This window comes from Juglans microcarpa x Juglans regia, chromosome 7S, assembly GCF_004785595.1.
Source record: "Juglans microcarpa x Juglans regia isolate MS1-56 chromosome 7S, Jm3101_v1.0, whole genome shotgun sequence".
NCBI classification, from domain to species: Eukaryota; Viridiplantae; Streptophyta; class Magnoliopsida; order Fagales; family Juglandaceae; genus Juglans; species Juglans microcarpa x Juglans regia.
In genome coordinates, this window is record NC_054607.1 from 16226293 (window position 1) to 16240390 (window position 14098).

Below are 14098 nucleotides of genomic sequence, written 5' to 3' on the forward strand. Positions count from 1 at the left end.
AAAATTGACGTTATAAATTTATTGAGACTTACATTGATTAGAGAAAATCCCATAGATAGCTTTCAACATCAAAAATCAAACGGACACATCAATTGATTAGGGTCTCGTGCTGACAACGTGTTGTAAAACTGAAAGAGAAATAACAAGAAGATTAAAAGATTGCAAAATAGAAGAAAAAAAAATTGAGAGATTGCAATATAGACTTAGCTCTTTAAGAGCTCAATATCATTTCACTTCAATTTTTCATGTATGTTCTTGTGATTGTCCTTGTGGTGCCTTTTATAGGAAACTCCATGGTGGTTTGTTGTGCCAACCAAATCGCATGCACAACAAACACAACAAACCCATGGTGAGTTGTGCCAACCAAATCACATGGACAACAAACTCATGGTGAGTTTTGCCAACTAAATAACATGTATAACAAACACAACAAGGTAGAGGTGGATGACCATTTAGTTTCCACCTTTGTTGTAATTGTTGTACATGTGACTTGGTTGCCAACAACTCCATGAATTTATTGTACATGTGACTTTGTTGCTAACAACCCTATGGATCCCTTGAGGCACCCCAAGGACACCACAAGAACACACTAGAAATTTGAAAGTAAATGATATTGAGCTTTTGAAGAGCTAAGTCTATATTGAAACCTTATAATCTGTTTGCTACTTCTCTTTTCTATATTGCAATATTTTAATCTTCTTATTTAGTTTTACAACATGATAACATGTTATAAAACTAAAGAAAAGTAGCAAGAAGATTGAAAGATTGCAAAAAAGAAGTAAGAAGGTTGAGAGATTGCAATATAGACTTAGCTTTTCAAGAGTTTAATATCATTCACTTCAAATTTTCTTATGTGTTCTTGTGAGTGTCCTTATAGTACCTTTTACAGGAAACTCCATGTGTGCCAACCAAATCACATGTACAACAAACATAACAAACCCATGGTGAGTTGTGCCAACCAAGTCCCTTACACAACAAACTCATGGTGAGTTTTGCCAATCAAATCACATGCACAACAAACCCATGGTGAATTTTGCCAGCCAAATTACATGTACAACAAGCACAACAAATCGATGGGGTTGTTGGTAATTAAGTCGCATGTACAACAAGCACAACAAAGTTGGACACTAAATGGTTATCTACCAAATTCATGCATGCATTTGGTGGATTACATGAATTTGGTGGATGACCATGTAGACTCTACCTTGTTTTTTTGTTGTGCATGTGACTTGGTTGGCACAACTATCCAAGGGTTTGTTGTGCATGTGACTCGGTTGATACAACTCACCATGGGTTTGTGATTTGGTTGACACAACAAACCATCATGGAGTTTCCTATTAAAGGCATCACAAGGACACTCACAAGAACACACAAGAAAAATTGAAGGGAATGATATTGAGCTCTTGAAGAGCTAAGTCTATATTACAAACTCTCAATCTTCTTACTTCTTTTTTACAATCTTCTTGATACTTCTGTTTAGTTTTACAACACATTATCATAGTGTAAAACTAAAGAGAAGTAGCAAAAATATTTTACAATATAAAATAATATAGAATAGAGAAGTAATAAGAAGATTGAAAAATTGCAATATAGAAAAGAGATGTGGCAAAACGTGTTATAAAACTAAAGAAAAGTAGTAAGAAGATTGAAAGATTGCAATATAGAAAAGAGAAGTAGCAAAATGTATTGTAAAACTAAAGAGAAGTAATAAGAAGATTGGATTACAATATAGAAAAAGAGAAGTAGCAAAAGGATTGAAATATTGCAATATAGACTTAGCTCTTCGAGAGCTCAGTATCATTCACTTCAAATTTCTTGTGTGTTCTTGCGAGTGTCCTTGGGGTGATTTTATAGAGAAAACTCAAGGGATCCATGCGGTTGTTGGCAACAAAGTCACATGTATAACAAATTCAAGGCGTTGTTGGCAATCAAGTCACATGTACAACAATCACAACAAAGATGGAAAACTAAATGGTCATCCACCTCCACCTTGTTGTTTTTGTTATACATGTGATTTGGTCAGCACGACTCACCATGGGTTTGTTGTGCATGTGATTTGGTTGGCACAACAAACCACCATGGAATTTCCTATAAAAGGTACTACAAAGAAACTCACAAGAACACATGAGAAAAATTGAAGTGAATGATATTGAACTCTTGAAGAGCTAAGTCTATATTGCATTCTCTCAACCTTCTTAATTTTCTTTTGCAATCTTTCAATCTTTTTGCTACTTCTCTTTAGTTTCACTTATTGGGATCCTTGTTGAACTAAGCATTTCCTACATCTGGTTATTAAAGGGTAGCAAAGTGCAGTTGGCTTGGACTTCTGATACAGGTGCATAACTTACCATGTTAGCTAGTTATTGAGACTAATCTATAGATTTGGTTGTGTTTGGGTAGTGGATCACTCCACTGCTATTCAATATTTTCTCATTACTTTTTCACTATTATTCATAGATTATTGAAACTCATTTTAGTACCCAAACGTACCTGTTAGTCTGAGACAACAGTAGACCATATTAGCGTATTGTTTTTTCATAGTCCTCATAAAGAGAGGCATCACATCATTAGTTCTCCAAGGGGTTTTTTGCTGACTGAATTTTATGGTAGAAGAGAGCTTGTGTGGTCACCGATAGGGGTGAAAATAAACCGACGACCTAGTAGACCTAGTACTGGTTCTGTTTTTCTCAAAATCGGTCGAAATTGGTCCGATTCGATTTTCCTTTTTCTAACACCTATACTTGGAACCATACCGGTTTATATATATATATATTTTAAATTTTTATATTGTATAAACATTTTTTATGTGGTTTTTTATACTATATATAATTTTTTTTATATAATTATATATAAAATAATTTTGTATTATATGATAAATTACTTATTAGTATAATATTAAATTTTAAAATCCTATATAAATAACTATATATTATCACTATATATTATCACTATATATATATATATTAATATAATATACTATATAATATACCCAAAAAAACCGGACTAGAACCGGTGAAACCAGAAGTACTGATTTAGGGGTGTAATCGGTGTGGCATCGATTCTTCAAATCTCAAAATTGGTATATACTGATTCGGTTTTAAAATATATCCAAAACCGGACTGGTGAACACCCCTAGTTAGGACTGTTCACCCAACCCGACCATTATCAATATTTTTGACCCGACCTGACTGCTTTCATTGTCGAAACTAACAATTTCGAACCGCTTCTGTTAACCAATTACCCAACCCGAATTTTTTGGGTTTTCCGACTTTTTTACTTTTTTTTTTTTACTCTTTTTTTTTTTTCTATTTTTACTTTTTGGGTTTTGGGTATGCTGCATCAAATTATTTTTAGCTGGTTTGACAAATTATTATTATTTTCTTATGTATAGTAGCATTCAAAGAGATGGAATGGTACTGACTTGGGTCAAGTGAATGTGTCAAACAGAAAGATGCGTTATGAAGGGCCCAAGAAGACAGATACAAAGATAAAGGCCAATCCCGTCAAGTGCAATTCTACCTCTTGCCAGCTTCCATGGAGATTAACTAATCTTTCCTAATTGGGAGACACTACCGTTGCTCTCTTCTGCAGGGAGACAATACCGTTTGATTCAAAGCATAGTGACAAAATCTTCACATAATTAGTTTGGAACTAGAGGAGAATTGGGTGGCATAATGGAATCTTTGGTCAAAACATGTGGTATAGTTTTCTTTACAAGGAGCATTCTGGTGTTGCATTTAATTGCAAGAATAGAGAAGGCTGTGGACTTGGAGACATGCAACGCCCTCTTCCTCCCCTGTATTTCTCTAGGTCATGCACAGGTCGACAGTGACACCCATCTATTAATCTCTCTCCAAGGAATGTCAACAGCAGCTCTGGGGAAAAGGGAAGGAGCTCCTCCCTCCTCTCTTTCCATTTTTACCATTTTGGCAACTACTTCCAAGTTCCATAGCTTATTTTTGTTCCATTTTAAGAACCAGATAATTTTTCTATTTTTTTTTTTCGCTTTTTTTTTGTTCAAATCTCAAATGTGCTCAAGTTCTACCAGAATTAGATCACTAATGCTTTCCATCCGTTTTCGTTAGCCACCATGACAATCAACGCCCAAATTAACTTATTCACAGCAACCGAACCACACCCAGAAAACATCAAGAAATGTCCAACCGAACCTTGCAGAGTAGCAGAGCGAGCAAGAGCGAGAGAGCGAGAGAAAAAAAAAACAGAATATTTCCAACTCCAACAATGTGAGCTACGACAAGGAGAGAGATTTACAAGAAAAATAGTGTTCTGACTTCTAGAAAGATTGAAAGGAGACAATCCCCTTTAGTCTGTCAATATATACGTGGGTGAAACTATGGCATTTTTTTGTCAAAATTCAGGTATCGGGTAATTCCGATTAAAGGAGAAGACGGGTACGGTCATTTCCGTTTCTAAAGTATACTAAAATGGTTCGGGTGTGTAAGTCGGTCAGGTCGGTTCGGGTGCGTAAGTCGGTCAGGTCGGGTGAACGGCTTATTTGTGCACCCCTGGCCCTAGTCACCGACTCATGGGAAGTGAATGACTCAACCATAATTTTTTAAAATCAAAATGCTACCCTTTTAATTGTTCTATTTGTAGAAGACCTCGTGAAATGCTAATTACATAAAACTATATAAGAGAATATTCTTCGTCGCACAGATTATACTAAGGCAGTTTATACCGCACCTAATAAATTTAGAGGACCGAATTAACCCAGAAGTTATTTTTTCACATTTGAGTTTTATACTACTTGATAAAGTAAACTAGTAGATACTTTTTTATTGTCAAAGCATCATATATATTATATACTGTTATAAATAAGGCTCATAGGCCACTGCTTATAGAAATGGTTCCTTTCTTAAACTAGAGCCAAAACCTCAGCAAAGGGAGGATGCAACTACAAATGCAGGAGCTAGTGTGTCTTTTTGGTTTGAAACTCATTCTGTTGCTTTGCCCTTGCGTCTGCTGCTGCTGCTGGTTTCCAACATGTAACAGACCATAGAATCAACATCATCCCCAAATATGCTATAGGCTTCAATCACCTGCAAATAGCTAAACCCCATTGACAGAACCATCTGCATGCTGCTGCTGCTAAGCACAGAATCCTGCAAACCACGCTCTCTTCCACCTCCCTTGGTCTCACTGCCTGATGAACCAGCTATTTACATTGACACTACAGTTAGCAACACAATGTACTCCAGCTTTTTTTTTTTTTTTTAATATGTAATCTACTCCAAGTTATTAGTTTAGCAGGCAAATTGTGATCCATAAAAAAGGCAGCAAAAGTGATTATTTGCAACTACAAATTTTCAGTAACAATGCCAAACTAATGTGTCAGAACTTTTTTCTTCTTAAAGAGTGACTGATGGACTTACTAGCTCCAGAAGATGATGGTTCAGCACTAGAAGTAGATGATTCTCTTCGGCTAAGTTGCTGTTTGTATGAATCATCTGCAAGATACTCAGCTCGAGAAGCTTCCATCACCATGCGCTCAATTTCTTTCTCAGTGAGCTCAAGATCAGAGTAAAATCGACCCTCGGCTAGAAGTGCCTGTCAGCAGAGAAGTTGGGAAGCAATTAAATTTTGTCGTTAGCATATTATCAAACATTCCTGTAGATCACACCGCATAACAATCAAGGTACTAACATTATCAATCTGTTGATCTTGCTGAGCTCTGATGGCAGCCTTGACTTGATCCTTGTCAACATTTCTCTGCAGAGAAAACCACAAACATATTGCTATTTGTAAGCCAACTACACATTCAATGAAGCTGCACAGTACCTGCTGTTCCAACCTCTCATCCCCACCAAGAAAGCCCAAATACACAAAAAAAAAAAAAGGAAAGTAACCTACATGTTGAAATTACGTGACGAAAGAACAAGGTTATATGCAAACATATCTAGCCCCTTCCAGAAAACTCATGAACACATTTAATTTGAACAAAACATGTATTTAATCTGGTTTGTGAACGTGTGGTGCACTTCCTTCTTAGTTCCAGGTTAGCACATAAAATCTTGCGTGTCTTCAACATACAATAGGAAAAGAAACTTTGAATTCACTTAAGACAAATACTGCTTTACACACCCCATGAAGACAGCTGAATCCAAGTCCTGCGCCAATGGTCAAACGGCGAGGGTCAACAAGTGAGTTGTAATGATTCCCATGATGATAACTCAGTCGAATGGGTGGTGTGTCAGTGTCGTAGCTTCCATGAAATATGTTTATAGGCTCTGCATAGGTAAATTTAACTTAGCATACAGATAGACCAATGCAAACGGTGGAAGTCTACCGAAAGAATGTCAATATCATTATTCACACTGAGCAAAGCAACACCTGTGCTGTAGGAATAGATATGGATGGGCCGATTATACATTTCTGATAAGGCTTGAATCTCTGCATTGTTTCCGTAGACCTGCCACTCAGGATAAAAAGAGTATAAATTGTCATATTCACAATGGAAAAGAAAAGAGGACCCATAATGTGGAAGTCATGAATGTCCAAGTCAAACTTAGATTATGATGTAGCTGTGTTAAGAAAGAGCAATTGACATGGGATATTCCAGTCACCATACTGTGAATCATTCAGTAAATATTCCAGTCATCCCATCCCAATGCAACTATGCACTTATATTAATTGCTCATAAAAACAATATATATGTATTACTCTCCGGAACAGAATGAGCCAACATTTAAATTGAAAGCTTTATTCTGCTGTGAAAAAAACTGGGAAATTGAATATTACTACCGCAAACCAAAAAAAAAAAAAAAATGAAAGAAAGAAATCGTTCTGATTTAAGGTGCACAAGAGAACACAAAAAAAGGTAGCAAGAAGTCCTTTCCAAAAGATAATGAATTTTTTGGTTTATACATACAGATTGGAAGAGTAAACAGTAACTTAAATAGAAAGATTAGATACCTTATCTCTTCTCTTCCTCTTACAATAAGATGTAAAGCCTTCTGTTATAAACTGAGAGAAATGATCTCTTTCCCGCTCCTGAATCAAGTAAAATCAGGTAGTTTATCATATATGCTTCAGATTCAATCTCTCTGATAACCCACAAACTCCAAATCCACAAGTATAAACCTAAAAGTACCACAAGCTGAAAGTAAAATTACAAAATTTTGGCAAGCATGCATAGAAATACAGAAATAAAAGGAGAAAAGCTTTATATATATAATTAATAGTAGAAAGACATGTAATTTTTAAACCAAAGATTACCAATCCCAGTACAATATGAAAAACAACTAAATTAGAAAGAGAAAACGTGTTACATGTAGTAAACTACCTATTTTGCAAATGTGCACAGAAAAAATGTTTATATTGCACCTACAATTACCAATAGCCCGAATCCCCAATCCCTCTCCCCCCAACCCCACAAAAAAAAAAAAAAAAGCATAAATGGAAGCTCCTGAAATAGGTATATAGTGCATATTTATTTTAACCGACCTATGAATCGTCCATTTCTTCCTGAGAAGCCGAAATTTGAGTTATAGATGACGGAATTTTGACAGTAATGTTCCTCAGTAGATGTACCGCAGCAAAGAGAACTGCTTTGTCCTTACTCTCCCTCCATTTACTCGCATGAAAAATAAAAGCACCTTGGCTCCTTTATTTCCAAAAGCGAACAGGTCCCCAACTAGTCCAATGGGGGCCAATGTCCATCATTTAAAATGGCAGCTCTGTAGCATCCTTACTAAAGAAGAAGAGTAACGTGCAGTTCATGTAATACATGTCACCATGAGCTCCTCATATAGTCACGCCTTTTTCTTTTCTGATTTCCCATGAAATTTAATATTTACATCCTTCGGAACATTATATGTTAAATTATGGTATGATAACACTAATGCCACAGTTTGTAGTATTTTATCTGACCTGACATCTTTATTTTTATTTTTTATTTTTTGTGCACCAAGCATAGTTTATCCGTCTCTTTCTCAATTCTCTTTAGTTCTCTTTAACTCTGTAATCTTTTTAATTCTATTTTAATAAGAAGATCATTAGATTAATGACCAAAAAGGAACAACCTGAGTAAACAAGAACGTATATGATAAAAAGACCTAGTTAGAAAAAGCAAAAAGCAAAGTCCTGAAAGCTAAAGTTGGGGGTACATATCTGTTAACATTCAAAGAAAAAGGGTTCTAAACAGGAAACTTTTTAGCTCCTCTGCAGCCTTCTCACAATCCTAGAAACTTTAATCATTCCTCTCTCTCCATATTCACAATAAAAGATAGATCAGGATCATTCTTCATAGTGCTTCACAGTGTTGATTGTCAAACCAGCCTTTCCAGCACAATAAAAGGTCCATCACCTATTGGACAACTTCAAGGACTACATATGTAACACCCAAAAAATATGTAGCTCTAACTTAATGATGCATGGCCAACAAAAGGAGCAATACAACTCTATTTAATGTTGTCTTACAAAGGCTATGATCCAGTATTCAGTATTCTCCCAGATAGATACAAATCATATTGCTTTCTTTCCTTATTCTTCCAACATATTCCAAAATTCTTTCACTATTTGTATGGTGATACTAAATAACTAGCGATGAGACTCAGATTGGTATCTCATATAATGACTACGTAGCTTTTATGCAACTAGCGAGTAATATTAGATCTTCAGTGGTGCATACAGATCAGCAATAACAACATATAAACAAGATAAGCATCCCCATAAGAGTTTGCATCATCTTACCATATAATCTATGCACATTTGTCTGGTCAAATCATATGTTTCGGAGTCCCCATAAACTTGATCTGCTACAGCACGAAACAGACAATTCCCATCCTCCAGCATTCTTTTGACTTCAAAGCCTTTTGCCCTTCTAATGTCAATTTCAAACTGACGTTCTCTTTCCTGACACAGATGCAAATGGCAATTCAAAATCTGAATCTGATGCTGAACCCTGCTGAGCTTCAAATCTAAAACTTGGAGGGGGGACACTAGAAAGGTCTCTAAGCAAAATAGATTGATACCAATTGATAAAATGAAACACACAAGAAGTCTTGGTTTAAGAAAATTCAGGAACCCAAACACCTAAAATTTAAAATAAAACGCTATTCTCAAGACACCTAAAAGTTCATTAGTACAAAATATTCGCACAATTCAGATTTTTTAATGATAAATAGTAACACATCCTGACCATCAAACTGATGTTGACTGAACCACAAAAGTGCAGAAAAAAATTTCTGCATTCATGGCCTATACACACACACACACAAGGAAAAGAAAAACTAAGTTACATAGTTTATAATGACCATGAATAGTAGGACCAACAAAAGAATCCTCTGTAGATTCAATTCGACTGAGGAAAACAACGATTAAGGAAAACAAGAGAAAGACATACAACACTTGGTGATTTTGTAGGACTAACAAAACCAGCAACTTACTAGGTCATCATAGGATGAAACAAAGCAAGGGTTTTGTTCATCAGCGCTATTATATCCCTCGCTTTCACCATGAGACCTGGGCGAAGAAGGCCGTGAACCAGTCGGTGAAGTCCTTGTTGAAACAACAGGCCAGGCAACTGCTCTTCTGGATGATCCAATCCGGACAGAACTTGGATTTCCTGAGACACATCTTCTAGAATTTGAGTTTCCAGCTGAAAGTTTTGGAGGTGGGACAGGGGGAGGAGGAGGCTGCGAACTCCCACTACCTGCCCCTGCAGAATTCACACTTGAACCCTCAGTATCAACCGTGAGCCTCTCAGAAATTCTCAACCCAGCCATTCCTTTCAACAACTCTCCCTGATCCACAATTTCATCATTACCAACTTTCTCACCATCCTTAATTTCATCACTCGAACTCTCATTCTTCACGTCATGAAAGCTTTCCATCAAAAGATCATCACCTTTTGCTGCCTTGCTGTCGCTACTCCCACACAACTCCAAAAGCTCATCCACAACCACTTGTTCCTGCACCTCCTCAAGTTCCTCATCTCTCAAAGCTGAAAGAACCTGAGGAGTAGTAACTTGCGGCTCCACCCGAGCCGAAGAAGACCCAGGCAAGGAAGAATTACGGCTTGGGTTGGAAGAAGAACCACCTGCAGATCCTCGCTGAACCAAAATTCGAGTCATTTTTATATCTTCCTGAACTCAAAACCTAGCCCCAGTCTCCCTTCCAAGCCCCGAACTTAGAGACCCAAAACCATATTAATCGGTTTGTCACGCGTCCTTGCCTTGGGTACAGTCACGCCAATTCCCTGGCTGAATGCTTTCTTCCAGCCCAGTGCCTTGTGCTCCTCGCGAAACGATCTCTGCATTCCCCTGACAATTCTCATGAGACCCAGACCTCGAACTTTAAACAACAAAACCCTCTAAGTAGTCGAGTTTACCCGGAAAATCCGAAAAGCCAACCTTCGCAAAGCTGAAGCTGCAATCAACCCGATACATTCCCAAGAAAATCAAGTACTAAATTAAGGAACTTTTACCAATCAAATCCCTACGTTTCAATTAAAAACGATTCAGTAGATTAGACTAGCAAACTAGTGTACCTAATTCCACTACAAGACTTTCGTAAGGTGAGTTTTCGATTATATTACAAAAATAAACAACAGAGACACAAAACTCAAACATCAGCATCTAAGGCAATCACAGCACAACTAAGGCAAATCAAATTCCAAAAGCTACCGTAACCATCAAACAAAGAAGATGATCAAAGATAAAAATAAACCAAAGAAAGGCACCGAAAGTCGAACAAAATGTGAACACGATCGCCGAAAACCTAGGGTTGACTCGGGCCTGTTTAGGGCAACTCACCTGGAGAGAGAGAGAGAGAGAGAGAGAGAGAGGAAACGAAACCTCGAACGAACAAGAAAGCGTTGGGGGTGCGATCTGCAAGTGCTAGGAATTTTATTAGGGTTTAATAATATTTTTGACAATAATTTCTCTTATAAAGCACCGAAAAGGAGGGGGAGAAACTTAAGGCCGAAGGAGAGTATTTGCGAGAGAGCGAGAGAGAGGTTGAGGGGGGATGCGTTGCGTTTTAAAGGAGGGTGAGAAGAGTGTGATTGGATGGGGGCGTGCGTGTCAACCACTCACTGCCCTTGGAGAAGAAGATTCCCTTTTTTGGAGACCTAATTGTTTTGGAAAATAATTTAAACATAATATTTTTTACAACACTTTGTATAACTATATTTTAAATAATAAATTTTTTTATAAAAATATCTTATAAAAATAACATTATTTTATAAAAATACCCTTATTTATAATATTATTATATAATATATTATACAATATGTTATATGTATATCATTACCTTTTTATATGTTAGTATTATCTCTTCAGGCGATATGTAAATAATAGTAAAAAAATATTAAATAATAAATAATTTTTAAATAATAGTAATAAAGTAATCTCAGATGATCTCAGATCACTTCACTAACCAAAGTTACCAAATATAGCCAATTAGATGTTGTCCTATTCAAGTTTGTATTGATTTAGGCCTCGTTTAGTTATACAGATGAAATGAAATTAGATGAGAAATTTGTGAATATCAGTTAAATAATTTGTAAATAGTAGTGAGATGGTATTAGTTAAGATGTTTTACGGGATTTTATAAAAATTCTTCTAATCAGCCACTATTCACTACCTTATACCCCCACACCTTATAAAAAAAATCTACACACCCTATTAAAAAACTATAGGTATAGGGTATAGGGTGTGGGAGTGAAGAGTGGTTGATGTATAGCATTCCTTTAGAAAATAAGAGAGAGAAAATTGAATAAAAATATTATAAAATTAAAATATTGTCAGAATATAATTTTTAAATATAATTTTTATTTTAGGATTTGAAAAAATTGAATTATTTTTTATGTTTTGTTTGAAAATTTAAAAAATTTATAATGATTAGATGAAAAAATTAAAAATTAAAAATCTAAAGTTGAAAAGTATTTGTGTTGTAATGATGTTTAGACGTTTAGATGAGATAAGATGAGATAAATTGAGTTGAAACCATTTGTGAAACCAAAAGGGACATGTTTAGGAATATAAATATTTTCAGATATTATTAAACTATTTTACTACTATTTACAAACCATTCATTATTATTCACAAATCATTTCACTATTATTATAAGATATTCTTAATATTCAAATGAGCCCTTACTTATACCCAAGACTTAGGCCTCATTTTTGTTTTCACAATCATTCTCATCACATCTCATCTAATCATTATAACTTTTCTAAATTCATACATAAAATAAAATAAATAATTCAATTGTTTTAAATCTTAAAATAAAAATAATATTAAAAATATATATTCTAACAATATTTTATTTAACTTTCAACTTTTATCTCAACTCATCTCATCTCATCTCATATGTGAAAACAAACGAAAATATTATCAATTCTTCAAAGATTTTTCAACTTATGTTTGTTGTTTAGAAACTCTTTAAATCATTACTAGCGATTAAAACCCACAAATACTAAGGTTGGTTTGGTTACACAAAATCAAATTATCTAATCTTATCTTATCTCGTCTCATATAATCATTACAACTTTTTCAAACTTCTGCATAAAATATAATAACAATTTAATTTTTTCAAATCTTAAAATAAAATTTATATTATAAAAATATTTTATTTAACTTTTAATAAAATATCTCATCTTATCTGAACTTCGCAACTAAACGTGACTGGAAAAATGTTACAATTCGAGCGACTAGAGAGCAATCGAAGACTATGTGAATTCATGAGTCAATAGAGAGTAGAAGAACGTCTAGCAATCAAAAGTGGACTCATGAATTCACAGTCCACTTTTGATTGCTCTCTAGCCGCTCGAATTCAACATTTTTCAAGCCATAAAGAAACTTATTATGGTTACCAGAAACTTCGTGGTAAAGACGTAACTCCTTTCATCTAAATCATCGTGGAAAAAGGTATTATTGCAATCAAGCTAGATTAATTGGGAATTATGAATTGATGCAAGACATCTCACAATATATAGTCTAGCGACAGGAAAAAAAGTTTCGTAATAATCAGTGTTTTTTTCTTATGAGTATACATACCCCTTAGCAATTATCTTGGCTTTGTACTTCTTAATACTTCTACTAAATTTATATTTAAAATATTTCAAACCAACTGACTGTTTTCTTTGAGGAAAATTTATAGATAGTCTAATGATACGTTTGGATGTCAAACTTATTTCAATCTATTTCAAATTAATTATTGACGAGATCTATTACTTTTTTAACTTCACATAAAAAGTTAAACATATCTCAACCTAATTTATACATTCAAATATATATTTTAATATATTTCATATATTCAAATACATCTCAATAAGACCTATAAAACATTACTATTTACATATCAACTCAAATCATCTGAAATGAGATGAGATGAGATGAGACATGTTTCCAAACTCACATCAATTTATCTCATCTTATCTCATCTCATCATTATAAAATATGATAAACAATATTTCAATTTTTTTTAAATCTCAAAACAATAATAATATTAAAAATAATATTCTAATAATAATTTATTTAACTCATCTAAAACCATCTTAACTCATATATGAATCCAAACGGGACCTAGTCATGAAAGTTTGTGGGATCGGAACTCATATCTGAATCCAAACTCATCTCTCAACTCATTTCTGAATCCAAAAGTCATAATCCCATTGAAATTTATAAAGATTGTCTAAAGGAATAACGTCTCGAAAACGAAACGACTGAGATCCTCCATGTGAATGCTCCTTGACTTCGAATTAAGCATCAGTCTCTTCCTTCCTTCCTTCCTTCCATATGAACTATATGAGACAAATAGGGACCATATTCCCAATAGCTGCAACTTGTGGGATCGAAACGGCATAAAGACTTCTCCAACTCACAAGAAAATCAACTACCTTGCCTTGCATAACCCATGCATGCTGCTGAAGAAATCATCTCAAAATGAAGTAACGAATGATCAACCGTATCATCACCACTACTTTTCTTGCACTGGTCCTTAACAATAATATTCTTATCCTCGTGGAATATAACATGTTGAAGAATTTTGAAATAGTATTACGTTCCCAATCATGAGCTGTGTCCTAAGGAATTAAAATTCCATTGAAAAGAACCACCTGGAATCTCCATTA

The 14098-nt window shown here is 34.8% G+C and overlaps 1 protein-coding gene across 2 annotated transcripts; it reads right to left on the reverse strand.

Annotated features, from left to right (window-relative positions):
* Positions 1–4662: 4662 nt before the first annotated feature.
* On the reverse strand, positions 4663–10981 carry LOC121241049 (OVARIAN TUMOR DOMAIN-containing deubiquitinating enzyme 6). 2 transcript variants are annotated; one of them, XM_041138648.1, is made up of 10 exons: positions 10776–10981; positions 10352–10389; positions 9408–10273; positions 8713–8874; positions 6934–7011; positions 6352–6430; positions 6103–6248; positions 5665–5730; positions 5394–5568; positions 4663–5176 (listed from the first exon to the last, which is right to left on the reverse strand). In XM_041138648.1, the coding sequence occupies exons 3-10, from the start codon at positions 10092–10094 to the stop codon at positions 4956–4958; spliced, it is 1614 nt and encodes a 537-aa protein (XP_040994582.1). In that variant the 5' UTR covers positions 10095–10273; positions 10352–10389; positions 10776–10981; the 3' UTR covers positions 4663–4955. The 2 variants fall into 2 exon arrangements, with proteins under 2 accessions (XP_040994582.1, XP_040994583.1); XM_041138649.1 differs by having other exon boundaries at positions 9408–10283.
* Between the last annotated feature and the right edge of the window lie 3117 nt (positions 10982–14098).